This window comes from Coregonus lavaretus (genome assembly GCF_964263955.1).
Source record: "Coregonus lavaretus genome assembly, contig: HAP1_SCAFFOLD_119, whole genome shotgun sequence".
NCBI lineage: Eukaryota > Metazoa > Chordata > Actinopteri > Salmoniformes > Salmonidae > Coregonus > Coregonus lavaretus.
The window spans coordinates 784,284-811,202 of NW_028164744.1; the positions used below are offsets into that span (position 1 = coordinate 784,284).

The 26,919-nt window shown below is 43.2% G+C and overlaps 1 protein-coding gene across 1 annotated transcript; it reads right to left on the reverse strand.

The window, feature by feature from the left end:
* Positions 1–232: 232 nt before the first annotated feature.
* On the reverse strand, positions 233–22,099 carry LOC311116676 (uncharacterized protein; the record flags this gene model as incomplete). Its single annotated transcript, XM_084191729.1, has 4 exons — positions 21,716–22,099; positions 3,295–3,393; positions 2,877–3,102; positions 233–266 (listed from the first exon to the last, which is right to left on the reverse strand). Exons 1-4 carry the CDS (start codon positions 22,089–22,091, stop codon positions 233–235), a joined length of 735 nt encoding a protein of 244 aa, XP_084047855.1. The 5' UTR covers positions 22,092–22,099.
* Between the last annotated feature and the right edge of the window lie 4,820 nt (positions 22,100–26,919).

The following is a 26,919-nucleotide window of genomic DNA, read 5'->3' on the forward strand; positions in this document are numbered from 1 at the left end:
AAACAACTGACCGGCTTTTAAACAATGGGATGTGTGATGGAAAAACCAGCTACAGGTGGGGCAATGCAGAGGAATGTTCACTGATTGGTCCACCTTAGCAATCAGCAAACACCTCAACGACCACCAATCAGGAACATACAGGACACCTGTGATTAGGGCAGAAGGAGAGGAAAAACACAAAAAGACACAGGATACCTGTATCCGTAACAACTAACAAGGGAAAACACATGAACTAATAGTACAGGTAGATAGCAATAAAAACGATGCTACAGAGACACAGAATAGGTTAGAGGAAAAACCAAAAAAAACTGGAGGAACTTATTCCGGAACTATCTGATGTAATCTATTAGACAGAGATAAAGCAAACTGGACGGAATATGGAGAAAAATGCACCAAACTCTCCCTGAATCTCCAACACAGAAAAAACGCTACCAAAAAGAATGAGCAGAAACTCGTTACTAAAGAATCTACGATTCTCCGAATGATATTTTAAGAGGTAACTAAATATTTTATTTTAAATATCTTTTATATTTTAAGCAGATGTTTTATTTTCCGTCTCATCTTCTGAACGACGATTACAGTAAAGGAATTTCTTTCCAAATAATTAAAAAAGGAAGATTAACAAATGCATAAAATGATCAGTGCGAAGCCAAATGAGGAAGAATAACGTTTAAAGGCTATTAAATCCTATCAGTCTGGGAAAGCCCCAGGGCTTGATGGCACCAGGGCTTGATGGCACCAGGGCTTGATGGCACCAGGGCTAGATGGCACCAGGGCTTGATGGCACCAGGGCTTGATGGCACCAGGGCTTGATGGCACCAGGGCTAGATGGCACCAGGGCTTGATGGCACCAGGGCTTGATGGCACCAGGGCTTGATGGCATACCGGTAGAGGTATATCAAGCCTTTTTATATACTCAAAGCTCCTTTATTAGCTTGTTTTAACTACTCCTATAGAAATGGTAGTCTGACAGGTACTCAGCAGGAAGGTCTGATTTCACTATTAATAAAACAAGATCCAGATGGCAAAAAGTTATATTTTGGTTTCATCTGACCATATGACATTCTCCCAATCCTCTTCTGGATCATCCAAATGCACTCTAGCAAACTTCAGACGGGCCTGGACATGTACTGGCTTAAGCAGGGGGACACGTCTGGCACTGCAGGATTTGAGTCCCTGGCGGCGTAGTGTGTTACTGATGGTAGGCTTTGTTACTTTGGTCCCAGCTCTCTGCAGGTCATTCACTAGGTCCCCCCGTGTGGTACTGGGATTTTCGCTCACCGTTCTTGTGATCATTTTGACCCCACGGGGTGAGATCTTGCGTGGAGCCCCAGATCGAGGGAGATTATCAGTGGTCTTGTATGTCTTCCATTTCCTAATAATTGCTCCCACAGTTGATTTCTTCAAACCAAGCTGCTTACCTATTGCAAATTCAGTCTTCCCAGCCTGGTGCAGGTCTACAATTTTGTTTCTGGTGTCCTTTGACAGCTCTTTGGTCTTGGCCATAGTGGAGTTTGGAGTGTGACTGTTTGAGGTTGTGGACAGGTGTCTTTTATACTGATAACAAGTTCAAACAGGTGCCATTAATACAGGTAACGAGTGGAGGACAGAGGAGCCTCTTAAAGAAGAAGTTACAGGTCTGTGAGAGCCAGAAATCTTGCTTGTTTGTAGGTGAACAAATACTAATTTTCCACCATAATTTGCAAATAAATTCATTAAAAATCCTACAATGTGATTTTCAGGATTTTTTTTCTCAATTTGTGTACCTATGATGAAAATTACAGGCCTCTCTCATCTTTTTAAGTGGGAGAACTTGCACAATTGGTGGCTGACTAAATACTTGTTTTCCCCACTGTACATTACACCGGTTTTAAGGTCTCACTGGCTGCCTGTGAGTTTTAGAATTAATTTAAAGATTATTCTATTGGTTTTTAAATCAATCCACGATTGTGCACCCCAATACACATCAGAAATAATTTTGAGTTATAATACCCAGTAGGTCCCTCAGGTCCTCTGGCACTGGCCTTTTTAACTACCCCAAAGCCCAGGACCAAGAGGCATGGAGAGGCAGCCTTTAGTTACTATGCCTCCCAGCCTCTGGAATAGCCAGAGAACCTGAGGGGGAACGAAACTGTGGACATATTTAAAAGAGATTTTAAGACACACCATTTTAGCTTTGCTTTTCCTCAGGGAGCTTTTTAGTCCTTCATTTTCTTTTGTTATTCTTTAGTTTTTTATCTTATCTTTGTTGTGTAAATATTTCATTTAAAATTTTTTTGTTCATTTTTTTTCTTCTGTAAAGCACATTGATTGAAATGTGCTGTATAAATACATCTTGATTTGATGTGAATTTAGGTAATGTGATCCTGAAAATATATTTCCACAATGGCAACAGGTTCTCTAACTGGGTAAAATTATTTCCACACTGGGAGCAATTGTGTGGTTTTTCCCCTGTGTGTGTAATTGTGTGGTTTTTTCCTCATGTGTGGGTCCTTTTATGTGATTTTAGGTCATATGATCGTGCATATCTCTTTCCACACAGAGTGCAATGGTAACGTTTCTCCCCTGTGTGCGTCCTCTCATGCGCCTTCATGTTATCTAACAACCTAAAGAATTTTCCACAATGGGAACAGGGGTAAGGCTTCTCTCCAGAGTGTATTTTCTTATGTTTGTTAAGGTTCCCTAACTGCAAAAAACACTTTCCACACTGGGAGCAACTGTGTGGTTTTTCCCCTGTGTGTGTCCTCTCATGTGATTTTAGGTCATGTGATCGTAAAAAACTAATTCCACACTGTGAGCAATGGTAAGATTTCTCCCCTGTATGTGTCCGCTCATGCTTTATTAGGTCCGATGATGTTGAAAATCTCTTTCCACACTTGGAGCAGTGGTATGGCTTTTCTCCTGTGTGTTTCTTCTCATGATCTTTCAGGTTCCCTAACTTGGTAAAATCCTTTCCACACATGGAGCAATGGTAAGGTTTCTCCCCTGTGTGTGTCCTCTCGTGCGACTTCAGGTTATCTGACAACCTAAAATTCTTTCCACAATGGGAACAGGAGTAAGGCTTCTCTCCAGAGTGTATTCTCTTATGTTTGTTCAGGTTCCCTAAATGGGAAAAACATTTTCCACACTGGGAGCAACTGTGTGGTTTTTCCCCTGTGTGTGTCCTCTCATGTGATTTTAGGTCATGTGATCGGGAGAATCTCTTTCCACACTGGGAGCAGTGGAAGGGCTTTTCTCCTGTGTGTTTCCTTTCATGCTCTTTTAGCTTCCATAACCACTTAAAACCCATATTACACTGGGAGCAGTGGTGTGGCATCGCTGGATTAGGCGTCTCTGGGTCTGGTTCCCCTGAAGGACTCTTTCTGCTGTCAGAGTGAGAGTCTGGTCTCTCTCCTGCCAAAGACAAAACAGAGTATTTAGTTAAACAGAGTATTTAGTTAAACATAGTATTTAGTTAAACAGAGTATTTAGTTAAACAGAGAGACCTGAATGAAACCTCCATGATAAAACTGTTTTCCTATGAGGTTGAATCCAGACTAGATCCCTCATTATTTAACAAAATGTGGATCCTGGATGCTGATTGGTTGATAGCTGTTAGTTATTCACGTTAATCCCGGGTAATGCCTGTTAACAGTTCCATTTGAATTATTCCTACACATCCACTGTCCCACAGCCCTGCCAGGCAATTAATAAACGAATCTCTACTAGAAAGAATCATCAAGACATTATCACCCCATGCTTCCAGCCTAGCATTTGGTTTGTTTGTAAAATAAAATATGTATAGAACTTATTTTGGTGATTTACTACTGAATATAAATATATGGAACATGTTTATATATTTATATGGAATCACTTTAATTACTATAATGACACCTAGTGGCCAATTTTTGGTTTGCTACTAGAATGGGACATAAGGGGTTAAGATAAGATGGTGCTAGAATGGTACATAAGGGGTTAAGTTAAGATGGGGCAAGAATGGTACATAAGGGGTTAAGTTAAGATGGGGCTAGAATGGTACATAAGGGGTTAAGATGGGGCTAGAATGGTACATAAGGGGTTAAGTTAAGATGGGGCTAGAATGGTACATAAGGGGTTAAGATGGGGCTAGAATGGTACATAAGGGGTTAAGTTAAGATGGGGCTAGAATGGTACATAAGGGGTTAAGTTAAGATGGGGCTAGAATGGTACATAAGGGGTTAAGTTAAGATGGGGCTAGAATGATTTATACCTTTTCACTTCATGATTTATACCTTTGGATTTACCGTTTATTTCACCCTGATCATTTTAGTGCCCTTTTTGAGTTAGTTTTACCATCAATATCAACTGGGACCTGTTTTACCATCATTATCAATTGATCAACCAGTGTGTTTGGCTAGAAACTATACCAACAGAATGAACAACCAGTGTGCTTGGTTAGAAACTAAACCAACAGAATGAACAACCAGTGTGCTTGGTTAGAAACTAAACCAATAGCGACTTACAGGAGCAATTAGGGTTAAGTGCCTTGCTCAAGGGCACGTCGGCAGATTTTTCACCGGCTCGGCTCAGGGATTAGAACCAGCGACTACAATGTGCGAACCCCCCGCCCAATCACCCATCATGTTTTTTTGTTTGTATTGTGCATGAAGAAATATGGAATGTAAATCGTTCACCAAGAAACAAGCATTAGACGAGACTTTGGGGCGGCTCTGTCGTAGCCGGCCGCGACCGGGAGACCCATGGGGGCGGCGCACAATTGGCCCAGCGTCGTCCAGGGTAGGGGAGGGAATGACCGGCAGGGATGTAGCTCAGTTGGTAGAGCATGGCGTTTGCAACGCCAGGGTTGTGGATTCGATTCCCATGGGGGGCCAGTATAAATAAAAATAAAATGATGTATGCACTCACTAACTGTAAGTCGCTCTGGATAAGAGCGTCTGCTAAATGACTAAAATGTAAAATGTAAATGTAGTGGTTAAGAGCGTTGTGCCAGTAACCGAAAGGTTAGAAGGTTATGACACATAATCACTCATATACTGTAAATGTCTCCAAAGTGTGTTGTGACATTCTACTGCTTTTAGCTGAGTGTCCTGAACCCATAACCATACATTTTACATTTACATTTTAGTCATTTAGCAGACGCTCTTATCCTGAGCGACTTACAGGAGCAATTAGGGTTAAGTGCCTTGCTCAAGGGCACATTTACGTCATTTAGCAGACGCTCTTATCCAGAGCGACTCACCAATTGGTGCGTTCACCCTATAGCCAGTGGGATAACCACTTTACAATTTTTTTTTTGGGGGGGGGGGGGGGTAGAAGGATTACTTTATCCTATCCCAGGTATTCCTTAAAGAGGTGGGGTTTCAAATGTCTCCGGAAGGTGGTGAGTGACTCTGCTGTCCTGGCGTCGTGAGGGAGCTTGTTCCACCATTGGGGTGCCAGAGCAGCGAACAGTTTTGACTGGGCTGAGCGGGAACTATGCTTCCGTAGAGGAAGGGGAGCCAGCAGGCCAGAGGTGGATGAACGCAATGCCCTCGTTTGGGTGTAGGGACTGATCAGAGCCCGAAGGTACAGAGGTGCCGTTCCCCTCACTGCTCCATAGGCAAGCACCATGGTCTTGTAGCGGATACGAGCTTCAACTGGAAGCCAGTGGAGTGTGCGGAGGAGGGGGGTGACGTGAGAGAACTTGGGAAGGTTGAACACCAGACGGGCTGCAGCATTCTGGATGAGTTGTAGGGGTTTAATGGCACAGGCAGGGAGGCCAGCCAACAGCGAGTTGCAGTAGTCCAGACGGGAGATGACAAGTGCCTGGATTAGGACCTGTGCCGCTTCCTGTGTAAGGCAGGGTCGTACTCTCCGAATGTTGTAGAGCATGAACCTGCAGGAGCGGGTCACCGCCTTGATGTTGGCGGAGAACGACAGGGTGTTGTCCAGGGTCACGCCTAGGCTCTTCGCACTCTGGGAGGAGGACACAGCGGAGTTGTCAACCGTGATGGCGAGATCATGGAACGGGCAGTCCTTCCCCGGGAGGAAGAGCAGCTCCGTCTTGCCAGGGTTCAGCTTGAGGTGGTGATCCGTCATCCATACTGATATGTCTGCCAGACATGCAGAGATGCGATTCGCCACCTGGTTATCAGAAGGGGGAAAGGAGAAGATTAGTTGTGTATCGTCAGCGTAGCAATGATAGGAGAGGCCATGTGAGGATATGACAGAGCCAAGTGACTTGGTGTATAGGGAGAAAAGGAGAGGGCCTAGAACTGAGCCCTGGGGGACACCAGTGGTGAGAGCACGTGGTGCGGAGACAGCTTCTCGCCACGCCACTTGGTAGGAGCGACCGGTCAGGTAGGACGCAATCCAGGAGTGAGCCGCGCCGGAGATGCCCAGCTCGGAGAGGGTGGAGAGGAGGATCTGATGGTTCACAGTATCAAAGGCAGCAGACAGGTCTAGAAGGACAAGAGCAGAGGAGAGAGAGTTAGCTTTAGCAGTGCGGAGAGCCTCCGTGACACAGAGAAGAGCAGTCTCAGTTGAATGACCAGTCCTGAAACCTGACTGGTTTGGATCAAGAAGGTCATTCTGAGAGAGATAGCAAGAGAGTTGGCTAAAGACGGCACGCTCAATAGTTTTGGAAAGAAAAGAAAGAAGGGATACTGGTCTGTAGTTGTTGACATCAGTGGGATCGAGTGTTGGTTTTTTGAGAAGGGGAGCAACTCTCGCTCTCTTGAAGACGGAAGGGACATGGCCAGCGGTCAAGGATGAGTTGATCAGCGAGGTGAGGTAGGGGAGAAGGTCACCGGAGATGGTCTGGAGAAGAGAGGAGGGGATGGGGTCAAGCGGGCAGGTTGTTGGGCGGCCTGCAGTCACAAGTCGCAGGATTTTATCTGGAGAGAGAGGGGAGAAAGAAGTCAAAGCATAGGGTAGGGCAGTGTGAGTAGGACCAGCAGTGTCATTAGACTTAACAAACGAGGATCGTATGTCGTCAACCTTCTTTTCAAAGTGGTTGACGAAGTCATCCACAGAGAGAGAGGAGGGGGGGGCGGGGGGGGGGAGGATTCAGGAGGGAGGAAAATGTGGCAAAGAGCTTCCTAGGGTTAGAGGCGGATGCTTGGAATTTAGAGTGGTAGAAAGTGGCCTTAGCAGCAGAAACAGATGAAGAAAATGTAGAGAGGAGGGAGTGAAAAGATGCCAGGTCGGCAGGGAGTTTAGTTTTCTTCCATTTCCGCTCCGCTGCCCGGAGCTCTGTTCTGTGAGCTCGCAATGAGTCATCAAGCCACGGAGCTGGAGGGGAGGACCGAGCCGGCCGGGAGGATAGGGGACACAGAGAGTCAAAGGATGCAGAAAGGGAGGAGAGGAGGGTTGAGGAGGCAGAATCAGGAGATTGGAGGGAGAAGGATTGAGCAGAGGGAAGAGATGATAGGATGGAAGAGGAGAGAGTAGTGGGAGGGAGAGAGAGAGCGAAGGTTGCGGCGGCGCATTACCATCTGTGTAGGGGCAGAGTGAGTAGTGTGGGAGGAGAGCGAGAGAGAAAAGGAAACAAAGTAGTGGTCGGAGACATGGAGGGGAGTTGCAGTGAGATTAGTAGAAGAGCAGCATCTAGTAAAGATGAGGTCAAGCGTATTGCCTGCCTTGTGAGTAGGGGGGGACGGTGAGAGGGTGAGGTCAAAAGAGGAGAGAAGTGTAAAGAAGGAGGCAGAGAGAAATGAGTCAAATGTGGACATAGGGAGGTTGAAATCCCCCAAAACTGTGAGGGGTGAGCCATCCTCAGGAAAGGAACTTATCAAGGCGTCAAGCTCATTGATGAACTCTCCAAGGGAACCTGGAGGGCGATAGATGACAAGGATATTAAGCTTAAATGGGCTAGTGACTGTGACAGCATGGAATTCAAATGAGGAGATAGACAGATGGGTTAGGGGAAAAATTGAGAATGTCCACTTGGGAGAGATGAGGATTCCTGTGCCACCACCCCTCTGACCAGATGCTCTCGGGGTATGCGAGAACACATGGTCAGACGAGGAGAGAGCAGTAGGAGTAGCAGTGTTTTCAGTGGTAATCCATGTTTCCGTCAGCGCCAGGAAGTCGAGGGACTGGAGATTAGCATAGGCTGGGATGAAGTCAGCTTTGTTGGCAGCAGAACGGCAGTTCCAGAGGCTGCCTGAGACCTGGAACTCCAGGTGTGGGGTGCGTGCAGGGACCACCAGGTTAGAGAGGCAGCAGCCACGCGGTGTGGGGCGTTTGTGTAGCCTGTGCAGAGAGGAGAGAACAGGGATAGGCAGAGGCATAGTTGACAGGCTGTAGCAAATGGCTACAATAATGCAGAGGAGATCGGAATGAGATGAACTAAACATCTGGGACAGTAGAGAGCAGGGCCTCCCTCACCAAAAACTTCTAACAACTATAATTGTTTCACTGAACCACCCGAACAAAAACTCTACCAACTTCCACCTTTAGAAATCAGAATTGTTGTGAACCACAGCGGTTCAATGTTTAAAGGAATAGACTCAACCCACTTTATTCAGCTAGCTAACTATAAAACCATAGCTAACTAGCATGGTAGCATCCAAAAACACACAGTTTAGCACCAACACTTGCATCCAAAAACACACAGTTTAGCGCCAACACTTGGTCACAACAAACCACCAATAGTGTGTTAACACACTAAGCAGATAATTCGTGTCCGTGTCTGTTTGCTAGCTAGCAATGGCCACTGTGTTGACCTTGTTTGAAGAACGGCTAGCTAGCTAGCTAGCTTCGTGCTACCGCCGGCACCGCCGAACAACAATGCCAACCAACAGTAACTAACCACAACAGCCCACGATGCCTAGCTATGACGCCATAGCTAACTAGCATGCTAGCATCCAATAACACACAGTTTAGCACCAACACTTGCATCCAAAAACACACAGTTTAGCGCCAACACTTGGTCACAACAAACCACCAATAGTGTGTTAACACACTAAACAGATAATTCATGTCCGTGTCTAGTTTCTTTCGTAACGCAGCAAAAAATTAAGCGTTGGTTAGCTAGCACATTAACATTGGAAACAACACTCCACCGTTGCACTAAACAGATAATTACCAATAAACGTTACCAGTGTCTACCCGCTAGCTAGCTAGCATACCAAGAGTGTGTTAACCCACAAAACAGATCATTCATGTTCGTGTCAAGTTCCTTTCATAACGCAGCAAAAAAATTAAACGTTGGCTAGCTAGCTAGCACATTAGCTAGCACATTAACATTGGAAACCACTCTCCACCATTGCACTAAACAGATAATAACCAATAAACGTTACCAGTAGCTACCCGCTAGCTAGCTAGCCTCGTGCTCCGCCGTAACAATACTTAAACAATACGTAAACAATACTACCTACAATAATTGCCTACGGAAACCTACAATAACTACCTAAATAAACTACTTACCTACGATCTAAATACATGGTTTAAGCTTTACTCAACACCATATGAGAAGCCAAGCTTACCTCCTGCTAGAGAAAACACAATGCACTGGATTATCCTATACAGCTGAACCCATAACCATAAAGCACTGGATTATCCTATACAGCTGAACCCATAACCATAAAGCACTGGATTATCCTATACAGCTGAACCCATAACCATAAAGCACTGGATTATCCTATACAGCTGAACCCATAACCATAAAGCACTGGATTATCCTATACAGCTGGCCAGGTCGCAGTTGTAAATGAGAACCTGTTCTCAACTGGCTTACCTGGTTAAATAAAGGTGAAAAAAAAAAAGAAAAAAAAAAAAAACAAACAGCTGAACCCATAACCATAACGGAGGACCGCTGTAGAAGACAAAATGTCAAGGTAGTGAAAAAACGGCCCAGAATGCCTTAGCCTCTAGCCACACCCACCAACTGGAGCAAACCAAAACGTACCTCATAGTCTGTTCAAGAACCTACAGTAATTTTTTGGGGGGGACAATAGTGTTGTTCAGCACAAACTCTTCCGCAACGTAACAAACGTTCAATCAAATTGAACACACCACCACTTTTCAAGACCCAGAAACACCCTTCATTTTACGGACAAGCGCTCCCCTGATTGGTCGCCACACACCCCCATCAAACCTAAATCAACAGCAATAACCCTCACCTGTGAAGAGGCAGGTCTAAGTCCATAAAATGGACTGCTCTCAACAGCTTCTTTCCACATGCTACCAACCCAACAGATGTGTGAACCAGTGGAGGCTCCTCAGATGAGGAAGGGGAGGACCATCCTCCTCAGTGTATTTCAGAAAAAAAGTGGATAAATCATTTTTTTCAGCCTTTTTAGATAAAACAATACTAAATATATTCCACCTGTCACCAAATAATTGATCAAAACACACTGTTTTGCAAAGAAGGTCTACAGTAGCCTCAACAGCCCTCTGTAGGGTAGCACCATGGTGTAGCCGGAGGACAGCTAGCTTCCGTCCTCCTCTGGGTACATTGACTTCAATACAAAACCTAGGGGGCTCGTGGTTCTCACCCCCCTTCCATAGACTTACACTGTAATTATGACAATTTAGCTAGCAAATACACCTAGCTCAAACAGACAGGGATGCTATGTTAGCTAGCTGGCTATGGCTATCCAACACTGGAACTCTTCCAAGTCAAGGTAAGCGTTTGGTTTTACTAATGCATTGCCACCGGGGCCCGCCGGTGTAACTGCTAAACTGCTTACTGACGATACACTGTAATGTTACTGCATGATTGTAGTGGGTTTACTAATGCCTTAGTTCTATTAGCTATGTTGACTATAACATTACTTTAGCTAATATGGTGACAACAATGTAGGCTGTGTGTAGCGGTTAGCGGTTATGATATGGTTTGGCTTGGAAAGGTTTTTCCGCCTGGTCACATACAAGCTGATGTGTTGTGCATTGAAGTCCACAAGGTAAGGGAAGAGGTGAGAGGAGGAGAGTGCATAGATGTGAGAAGGAATTATACCATGAGCAAAGTGATCATGCTGTTTGTATGTGGCTGCTATGAAAGGGAACTGTGTGTGCGGGTGATCAGGGGTGTGTTCATTCCGATGATTCTGTTGAAAGATTCTCATTTGCAACTGATGGACTAATGATTACACCCTAGACCAGCTAGATATAGACAAGTGTGTGCAAGGCGGTATTGAATAGTGTCACTGTCACCTTAAATTAAAATTAGCAAAACTTCTAAAAACATGTACAAATAATTTAATTTATTTTGAATACAGGTTGTAACAACCAAATTGTGGAATAAGTCAAGGGGTATGAATACCATCTGAAGGCACTATCCACTCACCCAATCAGAAGACCTCTCCTGATGTTCTGACTGACACGTTATATTATCAACCTTCCAGCCATCCACTCACCCAATCAGAAGAGCTCATTTCTGTAAGTCCATAGATGTATATAATGAATGCCCACTAGTGGCTAACACGGTTTTAAAAAATACTCATTTTATTTTTATTCAGATAAAAATTTTGCATTAAATCAAATGTGTTTTACAAATCAGCACCGGTGTTGTCTCCGACATGGTGGAATAATACTGATGGGAACATTCATGAGGTAGTGAATGTTTTTCATGTTAACAACTTATCATCACATGTGCATTACACCTTTAGCTTGGAGACTAGTACACAAATTAACTCAATGAAACCAAACAAACTACATTTCATGAGGTTTCAAGGTTAGAATCAAGAAATACACACAATATTCATCCAATTAACAATTTACATTTTAAAATATCCAAATCATATAATAAAACATCTAAAAAAGGTTCATACTTGTATCCAATATATCAAAATGTAGAATCAAAACAAAATACATATTTTAAAATTGTAATCTGATTTTAGACATACTATGTCTCCAGAGGAAATAACTAAAATAGCCTATTCTTGAGTAAGATTTCATCTAAACAATATGATTTAATGTGGCATAAAACAACAGTCAAACATCAGTCAGAACACAGCCTCTCTATTCTGTCATGTGACTTCAAGTCCTCTGTCCGGGAAAATGTCTTTCCACAATTAGGTTCCCCGACTAAAACTCTTTCCAAACTGTGAGCTTTATCCTCCCCTGTGTGTGTGTATGTCCACGTGCCTTTTCAGGTTTCCTAACTGGGTTTAAACTCTTTCCACACTGGGAGCGATTGCATGATTTGGCCCCTGTGTGTCCTCGCATGATCTTATATGTTCCCTAAATTGGTCAACTCCTTTACCACGGGGACCGTGGTAAGATGTGTGTGTCCTCTCATGCTCCTTGAGGTTATTTAACAACCTGAAATTCATTAGGCAATGGGAACATGGGTAAGGCTTTTCTCCAGAGTGTATTCTATTCTTATGTTTGTTCAGGCTCCCTAACTGCGTAAAACTCTTTCCACACTGGGAGCAGTGGTGAAGTTTCTCCCCTGTGTGTGTCCTCTCGTGTGACTTTAGTTCCTGTGATTGTGAAAATCTCTTTCCACATTGGGAACATTTGAAAAGCTTTTCTGCAGTGTGTTTCTTTTCATGCTCTTTTAGGTTAGCTAACTGGGTAAATCTCTTTCCACAAAGGGAGCAATGATAAGGTTTCTCCCCTGTGTGTGTCCTCTCGTGTTCCTTCAGCTTATCTAACAACCTAAAATTCTTTCCACAGTGGGAACAGTGGTAAGGCTTTTCTCCTGTGTGTATTCTATTATGTTTGTTCAGGCTCCATAACTGGGTAAAACACTTTCCACACTGGGAGCAGAGAAAAGGTTTCTCCCCTGTATGTGTCCTCTGATGTATTTTTAGGTTCTGTGATCTCGAAAATGTCTTTCCACACTGGGAGCAGGGGTAAGGCTTTTCTCCTGTGTGTTTCCTCTCATGCTCTTTTAGATTCCATGACCACTTAAAACTCATATTACACTGGGAGCAGTGGTGGCGTCTCACTGGTTTGGGAGTCTCTGGGTCTGGTTCCCCTGAAGGACTCTTCCTGCTGTCAGAGTGAGAGTCTGGTCTCTCTCCTGCCAAAGACAGATTATTTAGTTAAACAGAGAGACCTGAATGAAACCTCCACATGATAAAACTGTCTTCCTATGAGGTTTAATCTAGACTAGATCCCTCATAAAACCGTACAGTTGGATCCTGGATGGCGATTGGTTAATAGCTGTTAGTTATTGACAATACTACCTGGGTAATGGCTGTTAACAGTTCCATTTGAATTATCCCACAGCCCTGCCAGGCAAGTCATCAACTAACCTCCACTGGAAAAAAGCATCTCAAAATTATTACCCCACGCTTCTAGTCTAGCATTTGATTTGTATAGAACTTATTCCGGTGATTTATTATTCAATAGAAATATATAGAAAATGTATTTATTCATTAGTAATCTCCCTTTAAATAGCTATAATGACAGCTAGTGGCCAATTGTTGGTTTGTTCCTAGAATGGTACATAAGGGGATAATTATTAGGACATGGAAACACCTTATTCTGCATTCCAGCTGTGTAATTGAGCTGCCAGCACCAGCCGAGCCTCCCTCTTCAGGGCGAGTGAAGTGAGTTAGGAACAACTAAATGTTTGCGTCTTAAAAGTTATTTTCACATAACGTTATATCTGACACAAAAATAACATGGTCGCTGTGGCAGAAGTTTTATTTTGAAAAGGCTATTTTCTGCATTTATCAGTGCCATCAGGTAGACTGACTTCTGATGTGAACAGGATTATTAGAGCCATTTAGATACCAACTAACCGACCCTCATTAAGCGGTCAACAAACGGTTACATATATTTTCCAAACAGTACAATGCCATGACCAACAGAAAATACTATCAGAGATCTGTATATTATGACAAGATGCTCAAGTCTCCGCCCTAACAATGGGAGTCGTCCCAATTGCGGGAAGGCAGGCGACAAGCTCAGGTCCAAAATAAGCCTATAAAAAAAACGCATTGGTCATATTTTGAGGAGAGTGAAACCTCTCACTACACTTCTTCCTCTCTGATACAATTGTGATGGAAAATGTTCTGTTTGTGCTTTTCTAATAACCAATTTCTGTGTTCATGCAAGTGACTGATTGAACAAATCCTCACTATCAGTATCTGCAATTTGGAATGAGTAGGTGTCCAAACTTTTGACTGGTACTGTATTCACTAACGGTCAAAAGTTTTAGAACACCTACTCATTCATGGGTTTTTCTTTATTTTTACTATTTTCTACATTGTAGAATAATAGTGAAGACATCAAAACTATGAAATAACACATGGAATCATGTAGCAACCAAAAAAGTGTTAAACAAATCAAAATATATTTTATATTTCAGATTCTTCAAATAGCCACCCTTTGCCTTGATGACAGCTTTCCACACTCTTGGTATTCTCTCAACCAGCTTCACCTGGAATGCTTCTCCATCAGTCTAGACGGAGCTCCCACATATGCTGAGCACTTGTTGTCTGCTTTTCCTTCACTCTGCCGTCCGACTCATCCCAAACCATCTCAATTGGGTTGTCGGGGGATTGTGGAGGCCAGGTCATCTGATGCAGCACTCCATCACTCTCACAAAGACACGGCGGTTGGAACCAAAAACCTCCAATTTGGACTCCAGACCAAAGGACAATTTTCCACCGGTCTAATGTCCATTGCTCGTGTTTCTTTGCCCAAGCAAGTCTCTTCTTCTTATTGGTGTCCTTTAATAGTGGTTTCTTTGCAGCAATTCGACCATGAAGACCTGATCATGAAGGCCTGATTCACACAGTCTCCTCTGAACAGTTGATGTTGAGATGTGTCTGTTACTTGAACTCTGTGAAGCATTTATTTGGGCTGCAATTTCTGAGGCTGGTAACTCTAATGAACTTATCCTCTGCAGCAGAGGTAACTCTGGGTCTTCCATTCCTGTGGCGGTCCTCATGAGAGCCAGTTTCATCATAGCGCTTGATGGTTTTTGCGACTGCACTTGAAGAAACTTTCAAAGTTCTTTGTGTGCAAAGCTGTCATCAAGGCAAAGGGTGGCTATTTGAAGAATCTCAAATGTATTTTGATTTGTTTAACACTTTTTTGGTTACTACATGATTCCATGTGTGTTATTTCATAGTTTTGATGTCTTCACTATTATTCTACAATTGTTATGATGAGTTTCTCGGGTATCAAGTAATTAAGGATACAAGAATATACTTAACACTTAGCTGGGGAGTTCATTCAAATATTTAATAGGTACCATGGTTCGTTCTAACAAAAGGCACGTGCTTCGCCTCTAGCTATTCCCAACTACTGAACAAAGAAAATATCTCAGTTTATATACCCTCTGTTACACGTTTCTTCAACAACATCTGGCAACCATCAATGGGCACTCCCTTCTTTGATGTTATTACCTTGTACCCCAAGTCAGTATATCATGTCCATCCATCATTCTAAAGATCAACCTCAGTAATCTCCCTCGACTATAATGGAATCCTTGGTATTCAGACTGTGCGGCACCCAGATTCCCTTATCTACTAACTTTAACCTGGTTCACACAACACTATAAAATGACATAACAACAATGCAGAAAATAGTAAAAAATAAAAACCCTTGAATGAGCAGGTGTTCTAAACCTTTTGACTAGGACTGTATATGAAGCTATATATATATATATATATATATATATATATATATATATATATATATATATATATATATGTAATTACACACAGTGCATTCTGAAAGTATTCAGACCCCTTGACTTGACATTTATATTTGAGTCATTTAGCAGATGCTCTTATCCAGAGAGACTTACAGTAGTGAGTCATTTAGCAGACGCTCTTATCCTAAGAGACTTACAGTAGTGAGTCATTTAGCAGACGCTCTTATCCAGAGAGACTTACAGTAGTGAGTCATTTAGCAGACACTCTTATCCAGAGCCACTAACAGTAGTGAGTCATTTAGCAGACACTCTCATCCAGAGAGACTTAGAGTAGTGAGTCATTTAGCAGACGCTCTTATCCAGAGAGACTTACAGTTAGTGAGTCATTTAGCAGACGCTCTCATCCAGAGCCATTAACAGTAGTGAGTCATTTAGCAGACGCTCTTATCCAGAGCCACTAACAGTAGTGAGTCATTTAGCAGACACTCTCATCCAGAGAGACTTAGAGTAGTGAGTCATTTAGCAGACGCTCTCATCCAGAGCCATTAACAGTAGTGAGTCATTTAGCAGACGCTCTTATCCAGAGCCATTAACAGTAGTGAGTCATTTAGCAGACGCTCTCATCCAGAGAGACTTAGAGTAGTGAGTCATTTAGCAGACGCTCTTATCCAGAGAGACTTACAGTAGTGAGTCATTTAGCAGACGCTCTTATCCTGAGAGACTTACAGTAGTGAGTCATTTAGCAGACTCTTATCCTGAGAGACTTACAGTAGTGAGTCATTTACCAGATGCTCTTATCCTGAAAGACTTACAGTAGTGAGTCATTTAGCAGACGCTCTTATCCAGAGAGACTTACAGTAGTGACAACCACAGATCACAGGCAGGAAGTACATTCTTCTTCTTCCTTAAAGTAGCTATCAGTAGAGTCAGAGCTAGAAAGGGTGGGGGTCAGGAGGAGGAAGATTATTTAAGATACTGTTTGAAGGGTTTCAGATGTTTAGGGAAGATGGGCAGGGACTCTGCTGTCCTAGCTTCAGGGGGAAGCTGGTTCCACCATTGGGGTGCCAGGACAGAGAAGAGCTTTGTCTGGGCTGAGCAGGAGCTGCACTCCCGTAGGGGTGGGAGGGCAAAGAGACCTGAGGTGGCAGAACGGAGTGCTTGTGTTGGGGTGTAGGGTTTGAGCGTAGCCTGACGGTAGGGAGGGGCAGTTCATCTTGCTGCTCCGTAGGTAAGCACCAGGGTCTTGTAGTGGATGCGAGCTTCAACTGGAAGCCAGTGGAGTGTGAGGAGGAGCGGGGTGACATGGGAGAACTTGGGAAGGTTGAAAAACCAGGCGGGCTGCTGCATTCTGGATAAGTGGCTTTAGCAGCAGATACAGAGGAAGAGAAGGTAGAGAGGGAGTGAAAGGATGATAGGTACTACGGAAGTTCAGTTTTCCTCCCTTTTCACTCAGCTGCCGCAGCCCTGTTCTGTAAGCTCGCAATGAGTCACTCAGACACGGAGCAGGAGGGGAGGGCCGAGCCCGCCGGGAGGAAAGGGGACAGTGCGAGTCATTAGATGAAAGGGAGGAAAGTAGGGTTGAAGAGGCAGAATCAGGAGACAGGAGGGAGAAGGATTTAGCAGAAGGGAGAGATGATAGGATAGAAGAGGAGAGTGTAGTGTCTCCCGAGTGGCGCAGTGGTCTAAGGCACTGCATCGCAGTGCTAGCTGTGCCACTAGAGATCCTGGTTCGAATCCAGGCTCTGTCGTAGCCGGCCGCGACCGGGAGACCCATGGGGCGGCGCGCAATTGTCCCAGCGTCGTCCAGGGTAGGGGAGGGAATGGCCGGCAGGGATGTAGCTCAGTTGATAGAGCATGGCGTTTGCAACGCCAGGGTTGTGGGTTTGATTCCCACAGGGGGTATGAAAAAATAAATTATGTATGCACTAACTGTAAGTCGCTCTGGATAAGAGCGTCTGCTAAATGACTAAAATGTAAATGTAGTGGGAGAGAGAGAGTGAAGATTGTGATGGCACATGACCATCTGGGTAGGGGCTGAGTGGTTAGGGTTGGAGGAAAGGGAGACAGAAAAGTGATCAGAGACCTGGAGGGGGGTTGCAGTGAGATTAGTAGGAGAACAGCCTCTATTAAAGATGAGGTCAAGGATATTGCCTGCCTTGTGAGTTGGAGGGGACTGGGAAAAGGACAGTTGGAAAAAAAAGAATCGAAGACGTCGGGAGGTTGAAGTCGCCAAGTACGAGGAGCGGTGAGCCATCTTCAGGAAATGAGCTTATCAAGGTGTCAAGCTCATTGAGGAACTCTCCAAGGGCACCTTATATAATATGCCATTTAGCAGACGCTTTTATCCAAAGCGACTTACAGTCATGCGTGCATAAATTATTTTATTTTTGTGTATGGGTGGTCCCGGGGATCGAACCCACTACCTTAGCGTTACAAGCGCCGTGCTCTACCAGCTGAGCTACAGAGGATCACCTTGTGGGTGATAGATGACATCAACGTTAAGCTTGAGTGGACAAGTGACAGCGACAGCATGGAATTCAAATGAGGAGACGGACAGGTGAGACAGGGAGAAAATAGAAAGTCTCCAGTTAGGAGAAATGAGTAGACCTGTGCCACCACCACCACGACCAGATAATCTCAGACGAGAAAACGTAGTCAGATGAAGAATGAGCAGCTGGAGTAAGTGTTCTCTGGGGGGATCCCTGTCCATGTCTCTGTCAAGGCCAAAAAGTAAAGGGACTGAAGGGCAGCATAGGCTGAGATGAACACTCCCAGAGAATTGAATGTTCATTTCTCTACCATAAGCCGCCTCCAACGTCGTTTTAGAGAATTTGGCAGTCCACTCAACTGGCCTCACAACCACATGTAACCACGCCAGCCCAGGACCTCCACATCCGGCTTCTTCACCTGCGGGATCGTCTGAGACCAACCAGCCGGACAGCTGATGAAACTGATGAGTAAGCCCTTTTGTGGGGAAAACTGATTCTGTTTGGCAGTTCCTGGCTCCCAAGTGCCCTCCCAGGTCCATCCATGATTAGGGCCAAATGAATTTATTTGAATTGATTGATTTCCTTATATGAACTGTAACTCAGTAAATTCATTGAAATTGTTGCATTTTGCATTTATACTTTTGTTCAGTATATGCCAACAGTGGGCAACAATGCCTCATTTATCATAACCATTACAGATAACAAGTCCTAACTGTTAAATTGCCTCATATTCAGTCAAATGCCATTTAAGGATTAATTTATTGAAACTGTAATATCAACTGGTTATACTGCACCCATACATGAGCCCACCCAACTACCTCATCCCCATATTGTTATTTATTTTGCTCATTTGCACCCCAGTATCTCTATTTGCACATAATCTCTTGCACATCTATCATTCCAGTGTTAACACTAATTGTAATTATTTTGCACTATGGCCTATTTATTGCCTTACATCCATAATTTACTACATTCGAACACTGTAAATATATTTTCTGTTGTATTTTTGACTTTATGTTTTGTTTTACCCCATATGTAACTCTGTGTTGTTGTTTTTAAATCACACTGCTTTGCTTTATCTTGGCCAGGTCGCAGTTGTAAATGAGAACTTGTTCTCAACTGGCTTACCTGGTTAAATAAAGGTGAAATAAAAAAAATATTGTGGAACACAATCTTCAGAAAGGTAGTAGCCTCAGCAGTGTGGTGCTTGGCCTGTAGAAGCCTGTGGCTGTGCAACGGCATAGCCTTGTTTTGTTCATTTAGCAGACAAGAGGCCCCTTATCACAGAGGCCCTTATCACAGAGGCCCTCATCACAGAGGCCCTCATCACAGAGGGCCTCATCACAGAGGGCCTCATCACAGAGGCCCTCATCACAGTCAAGACACCTATTTTATAGTAAAACAAACATGTAACATAACAGAATAAAATAGAACAGTTATTCTTAAAGATAATTTGAAATGGGGCTCAATTTGGCGAGTTGAAAGACACATTTTGAAGGGTTACAAACCAAAATCTGTCTTCTTTTTTGATATACAGACGTTCGATTGACTTTTTATATGCCTGTTCCTTGGAATTTTCTAAATGGAGTAACAATTCTACATTGAACACCGCATGGGGATGAATTAAGGTCACGACCTCTGTTTGGTGAGTAGGCCTAGGCTTCATGATTCTGATGAAAATACGCTCTCTGTCTTTAAATAAACTAATGGTTTTGCATATTTTCAGTGTGGAACCTGTCTATATGGGAGGGGGGAGGGGGGGGGGGGGAGGGGGGTTATAGCCATGGCCTGACCAATTCTAAATCCACTAGCAGTTTGCAAAGTAGGGTCGTCACTAACGTTAGTTACCACAGCCACAAAGTCATGAACCCTGCCTGTTCCTACAATTTCGCTTCTTAATATCTAATTTGAAACCTAACCCTTAACCACACTGTTAACCTTATGACTAACCTTAAATTAAACAACAAAAAACAATGTTTTTTTAATTATTCCTAAACTGCAGCTCATTGTTGGAACACATATAGTCCTACTTCAGTCAACCGGTCCATCTTTCCCCTCCCATCAGTTAGATATGTTATTATAGCCATTTATTTCTACAGGCGTACAGAGCATGCCTGTGTAGAGGGAGGAGCTGAGGGAGACATGGAGGGGAAAGGGAATTCTGGGAGCAGAACTGTGTGATGCAGAACTGTGTGACAACAGTTGGAGGACTCATGCCAATCCCTAGTGACTATTTACGGGGGGGTGGGGGGGGGGCTGTGGGAGAGACATGTTGGCTGGGTGGGGTTGGGGGAACGGGATAGGAGGTTGGGGAGGAGACATGTTGGCTGGGCGGGGTTGGGGGAATGGGATGGGAGGTTGGGGGAGGAGACATGTTGGCTGGGCGGGGTTGGGGGAATGGGAATGGGAGGTAGGGGCAGGAGACATGTTGGCTGGGCGGGGTTGGGGGAATGGGATGGGAGGTTGGGGGAGGAGACATGTTGGTTGGGCGGGGTTGGGGGAATGTGATGGGAGGTTGGGGGAGGAGACATGTTGGCTGGGCGGGGTTGGGGGAATGGGATGGGAGGTTGGGGGAGGAGACATGTTGGCTGGGCGGGGTTGGGGGAATGGGATGGGAGGTTGGGGGAGGAGACATGTTGGCTGGGCGGGGTTGGGGGAATGGGATGGGAGGTTGGGGGAGGAGACATGTTAGTTGGGCGGGGTTGGGGGAATGGGGTGGGAGGTTGGGGGAGGAGACATGTTGGCTGGGCGGGGTTGGGGGAATGGGATGGGAGGTTGGGGGAGGAGTGCCACCAGTATATATTGAATGTATTCATGTATTATAAATTGAATGTATTATCACTTAAACATGAAATGATGATCAAGATGATCTTTGTAGTTATGAACCTTTTGGAATGTTTCTTAATTTATGTTCATTATTATTTTCCTTCTGATTGGCTCAAATCTACAATGTGTAAAATTATTTATATGAATTTAAATATTGTACCTGTGACCTAATGGTTTCTTTATCAGATAATACATCTACACCAGTCAAATGTTGGTTTTTTATCTGATAATCATAGAAGGATGAAATAAAATGAATTTATTCATTAAAAATAACGTGTTTAATATGTAACCATTTTATGAAAGAAATAAAGCAGTCAAATCCATGTTATTGTGAATAACACACTCTTTTAGGGCTGTTTCCCGGAGCTCTGCTTGGCGTCATGCGTAAAAACAACCCATATTTGTGTTAATTGACAATAATCCACTGGTTCTCATCAGTGCTTGACTTGGGCAGGAGCCAGAACTGAGGACCGGCACCTGAAATGTTCTACTGCTTGAGTTCCTGCACCTCTTAGAAAATATTAGTTCAAAAGTATCGAATAGTTCCTAAATATAAAAACAGGACAGGCACTCAAAAATGAGTACTGGCACCTATTTCAGTCCAAATCAAGCACTGGTTCTCATGCCTTATTGCTTACATTCAATGACCTGTGGAGAGTTTTATTTTTCAAAATAATTCTGTCCTCTTCATAATTTGAAATCAGACATGAGTTGGTTGTAATATGATCTGGTGGCATTATTTGGTGGACCCCTCTCTGTAGCTTTAACAATTCCTACAGAACAACATATAATCAAGTGTAAAATACCCTTTTAAACCACACATATAGTTCAACAATTGCCGAGTTTGGGCCCCTGTTTTTAAGAAGGTACTTACTGGTGTTAATCAGATCTCCCGTCTCTCCTTCTTCTTCCTCCAATGTGACAGTCATCTCCTCCTCCTCCTCCTTCACTCCAAAAACGGCATTCTCCTCTTCCTCTTCTTTCACTGTAACATCCTCCTCCTCTTTCACTCTGAACGCGTCTTCCTCTTCTTTCACTGTAACATCCTCCTCCTCTTTCACTCTGAACGCGTCTTCCTCTTCTTTCACTGTAACGTCTTTCTCTTCTTCTTTCACGGTAACAGCCTCACCCTCTACTTGTTTTTGTATTGTAACATCCTCCTCTTCCTCCTCCTCTTTCACTAGAGCTTCTTTCTCCGTCCAGCATACCTCCTCTTCTTTAGCAGGAGGAGAGTAGCTTAGTGACCTCATGGTCGGGGATGTTAGCTAGCTAGGCTAGTGCTAACTTAACAAGCCAGCTAGCTGACCAATAACAACAACACCGTAAATATGAAATTAAATGGGATAACTAACTAGACGACAGAAGTGGGTTGAAAACACAGTGGCTAATATACACGAAAGCGTCTAAAGAGCTTTATTGGTTCGGCTATTTTGTCTAGCAAGCTACCGAGGTGTCTGACTAACTGTTGCTGCTGTTGAAAGAAGCGTCCCGTCCACTAGATTATACGTCACACTAGCAGCATAGCCTTAAAGTCACACATCGCCATCTGCTGACTGGAGTGGGTAACGAAGTTGAGTAAAATGTAGATTTTATTTTCAGACAAAAAGTTAAAGGGTAGGAAGCATGAGTTTTTACTCACCAATGTAACAACACAGTGTGGTTAAAGACTTAGGAACTTAGTTGTAGTCATGATCTGGTTACCTATTAAGTTTAAACAGTTATGTTTTTGCGTTATTTCATATTTATTAACTTATTTCCGGATATCTTCTAAACTACCCACAATGCACTATTTCTCAACGTCATATGGAGAATCTACTCTGTGCTACCGAGTTTGTATGCTAGCTCGGTAGCTAGCTCAAGCTTGCAAACGTTAGCCACACCTCATGTTTTTCATGCACTGTGTGGTTGTGTTATCTAGTGTGAACCTGTTACCACAATAGGCTCTGGTGCCTTCTTGCCGTGGGCTCAAAACCAAAGAGAAAATCAAACCTGGCAGTGACATTTTAGACCCTGGCTGTAAATCTAATACTTAGGTGCTTTAAGTCATGCATGAAAGGTCTGGGTTGGTTCCGTGGTTTATGAGTTACTGACCTAAAACTCACTAGTTTCTAGAACTCTGGTCTTCCTAAAACTCACTAGCTTCTAGAACTCTGGTCTTCCTAAAACTCACTAGCTTCTAGAACTCTGGTCTTCCTAAAACTCACTAGCTTCTAGAACTCTGGTCGTCCTAAAACTCATTAGCTTCCAAAACTCACTGGCTTCTAGAACTCTTGTCTTCCTAAAACTCATTAGCTTCTAGAACTCTCGTCTTCCTAAAACTCATTAGCTTCTAGAACTCTCGTCCCCTTGGAACGAGCCCAAACAAAACTCATCTCCAATACAGAAAAACGTGCAGTCAAAATAAATTGTGATCCATGACAACGCACTGGCTAAATGCAAAACACAAATCCTTTTGACTGCCCACCCTTGAGACAATCAGCAACCAAGTTATCCTTACCACGGACATGTCTGATTTCAAGAGGAAACTCCTGCAATATCCGTAGTAACTTTCCACCTCACTGCGGAGCTTCTCTCTCTTTTCAGGGTTCAGCCCACCCTTGAGACAATCAGCAACCAAGTTCTCCTTACCACGGACATGTCTGATTTCAAGAGGAAACTCCTGCAATATCCGTAGTAACTTTCCACCTCACTGCGGACCTTCTCTCTCTTTTCAGGGTTCACTCGATAGGCATGTTGTTGGATCGGGGCCGAGTCCCCAATGTCATACTCTAGTACATTTGGGTTGGCACATCTGAGAATGAACCCTGATATTCTACAAGCAGTGCAACAATGTCAATATAATTGTACCCCAAAATGGTCAGTTCGTTGCATAATTTATGATTACTAAATGTTGCATGAATTGTAAATATAAAATATAAAAACCAAATGATCACCCCTTTGTTAATATGTTTTGGCAATAATTAACTTAATGGTGAGGCATTGAATAATTAAAAATGTATATTTTGTCAGGCTGGATGTTTGAAATATGAGTAGGTTATTTGAGTCATGCTTCTTCAGTAGTGGAATAAAGACAAGTAGCACTTGAATGTTGTAAAGAAATACTGGAGTGATGTAAGATTGTTAATAAAACTGATTATAGACCAATTTATTATACTGCGTCCATGTTTATAGGCTGCAAGTACGTTGAAATTAAGTTGTTGTCAAGTCGTTGAAAAAACGACCTGAAAATACATATTTTCAACTAAAACCGAATGTAAACTCAGCAACAAAAAAAGTCCTCTCACTGTCAACTGCGTTTATTTTCAGCAAACTTAACATGTGTAAATATTTGTATGAACATAACAAGATTCAACAACTGAGACATAAACTGAACAAGTTCCACACACAAATAATGTGTCCCTGGGGGGGGGGGTCAAAATCAAAAGTAACAGTCAGTATCTGGTGTGGCCACCAGCTGCATTAAGTACTGCAGTGCATCTCCTCCTCATGGACTGCACCAGATTTGCCAGTTCTTGCTGTGAGATGTTACCCCACTCTTCCACCAAGGCACATACAAGTTCACGGACATTTCTGGGGGGAATTGCCCTAGCCCTCACCCTCCGATCCAACAGGTCCCAGACGTGCTCAATGGGATTGAGATCCGGGTTCTTCACTGGCCATGACAGAACACTGACATTCCTGTCTTGCAGGAAATCACGCACAGAATGAGCAGTATGGCTGGTGGCATTGTCATGTCAGGATGAGCCTGCAGGAAGGGTACCACATGAGGGAGGATGCCTCCTTGCAGCATGCATAAGGCACGTTCACGCAGATGAGCAGGGACCCTGGGCATATTTCTTTTGGTGTTTTCCAGAGTCAATAGAAAGGCCTCTTTTGTGTCCTAAGTTTTCATAACTGTGACCTTAATTGCCTACCATCTGTAAGTCTTAACGACCGTTCCACAGGTGCATGTTCATTAATTATTTATGGTTCATTGAACAAGCATGGGAAACAGTGTTTAAACCCTTTACAATGAAGATCTGTGAAGTTATTTGGATTTTTACAAATTATCTTTGAAAGACAGGGTCCTGAAAAGGGGACGTTTCTTTTTTTGCTGAGTTTATATTGGACATCAGGCATAGTCTTCTTTCAATGTCTTTTCAATGACATTTTGCTACGTGGGAAACCTCAATGTCAAAACACAGTTTTAACATGTCCAAATCAATAACCAATATGCAAATACAGTTTGTGATATATTGAAAACCTAAACTGTACTATCTACACAAATGTGCCACAATAATCATATTAAAACAAGCACCTTATAAACTGCACAAGCACCAACAATAAGTCACTGATATCGATTATGGGGGAGATCAGGTTGTACCTGCTGTTGAAACTAACACAACTAAAAAAACACATGGAAATGGGAGATAACTTTTACCTCACTGGTTAGAGGACAACCTGCAGAAGACAGTCAGCTACATTTTGGAGTGATGTATTTCCATTTATGGGTCGCTAAACAAAGGAACGCAACACTTATTTCATCGATATCATGTTGAAATCAATTGCGCAAGAGGGGGGAGATGAGGTTGCACGTCCTGTTAAAACTAACAGCTCAAACACCACATGGAATCTGTGAATAATGTGTACATCACTGGTTGAAGGACAATTTGTAGAAAACAGCTAGCTACTTTTTGAAGTGTTGCATTTTGATTCAAGTGGGTTGCCAACAAGGTAAGTGTAACACAACTTTTTTTTTCTTTCACTTTTTGTTAAATCACATGAATACTCTTTCAATTCAGAGCCTGGATTTTTCCCAGAGGCTAATATCCATATCATGCTGAAATAAATTGAACAGGGGGAAACGTTTAGGGTTCTACATTGTGATATTAATTAAAATACGCCTACTACAATGTTTAAATATTCTACACTGTGACATTATTTCATTGATATCATGAAACAACTCCTTCATGTATGTATTTTCTGATGTTTGATCAGAGATATTTTATCAGAGTATCTCTTGTCACATGATCACAGCTATACGTCTTCTCTCCTGTGTGAGTTCTCAGATGTACTATAAGGCCACTTGACTGCATAAAACTCTTCCCACATTGAGTACAGCTATATCATTTATCTCCTGCTATATAGTTTCTCTCCTGTGTTGTGTGTGTACTCTGGTGTGATTTTAAAGCTCTTAAACTAACAAAAGTCTTTCCACAGTCAGAGCAGTCGTAAGGTTTCTCTCCTGTGTGTGTTCTCTGGTGTATCATTAGATTGCAAGATACAACAAAACACTTCCCACATTGAGTACAGCTATAAGGTTTCTCTCCTGTGTGTGTTCTCTGGTGTGATTTTAAATCTATTAAATTAACAAAAGTCTTTCTGCAGTCAGAGCAGTCGTAAGATTTCTCTCCTGTGTGTGTTCTCAGATGTACTATCAGGGAGCTAGACCGAATAAAACTCCTCCCACATTGATCACAGCTATAAGGTTTCTCTCCTGTGTGTGTTCTCAGATGTACTATCAGGGAGCTTGACTGAGTAAAACTCCTCCCACATTGTTCACAGCTATAAGGTTTCTCTCCTGTGTGTATTCTCAGATGTACTATCAGGGAGCTTGACCGAATAAAACTCTTCCCACATTGATCACAGCTATAAGGTTTCTCTCCTGTGTGTACTCGCTGGTGTATTTTAAGTTCTGATGAAGACTTGCAACGTTTCCCACAGTCAGAGCAGCAGTGAGATTTCTTCCCAGTGGGTCTCAGATGGTTTTTCTTAAGGTGTTCTGATCTGGAGAGAGACCTTTCTGCCTCGTCAGCATCATGTTGTTGAGGCTCCCCAGAGGATCCACGATAGCCACGTCTCTCTCCTGTGTGAACGACAAAGTCAGACAGATGGTTAAAGAACCACAACAGCAGAAATACACTGTTTATTTGAGATAAAAGGTGATACCCAGAGCATACCCATGAAATTGTACAACAACTGACATCTTTAATTATTTGACAATTGTCTTAAGACAGTCAAGTGAGCAACAATAGTCATATTTTGTCTTGTTTTCAGATTAGTAGTAACATCGATGATTCTAGGCTCGAAATAAGTTAT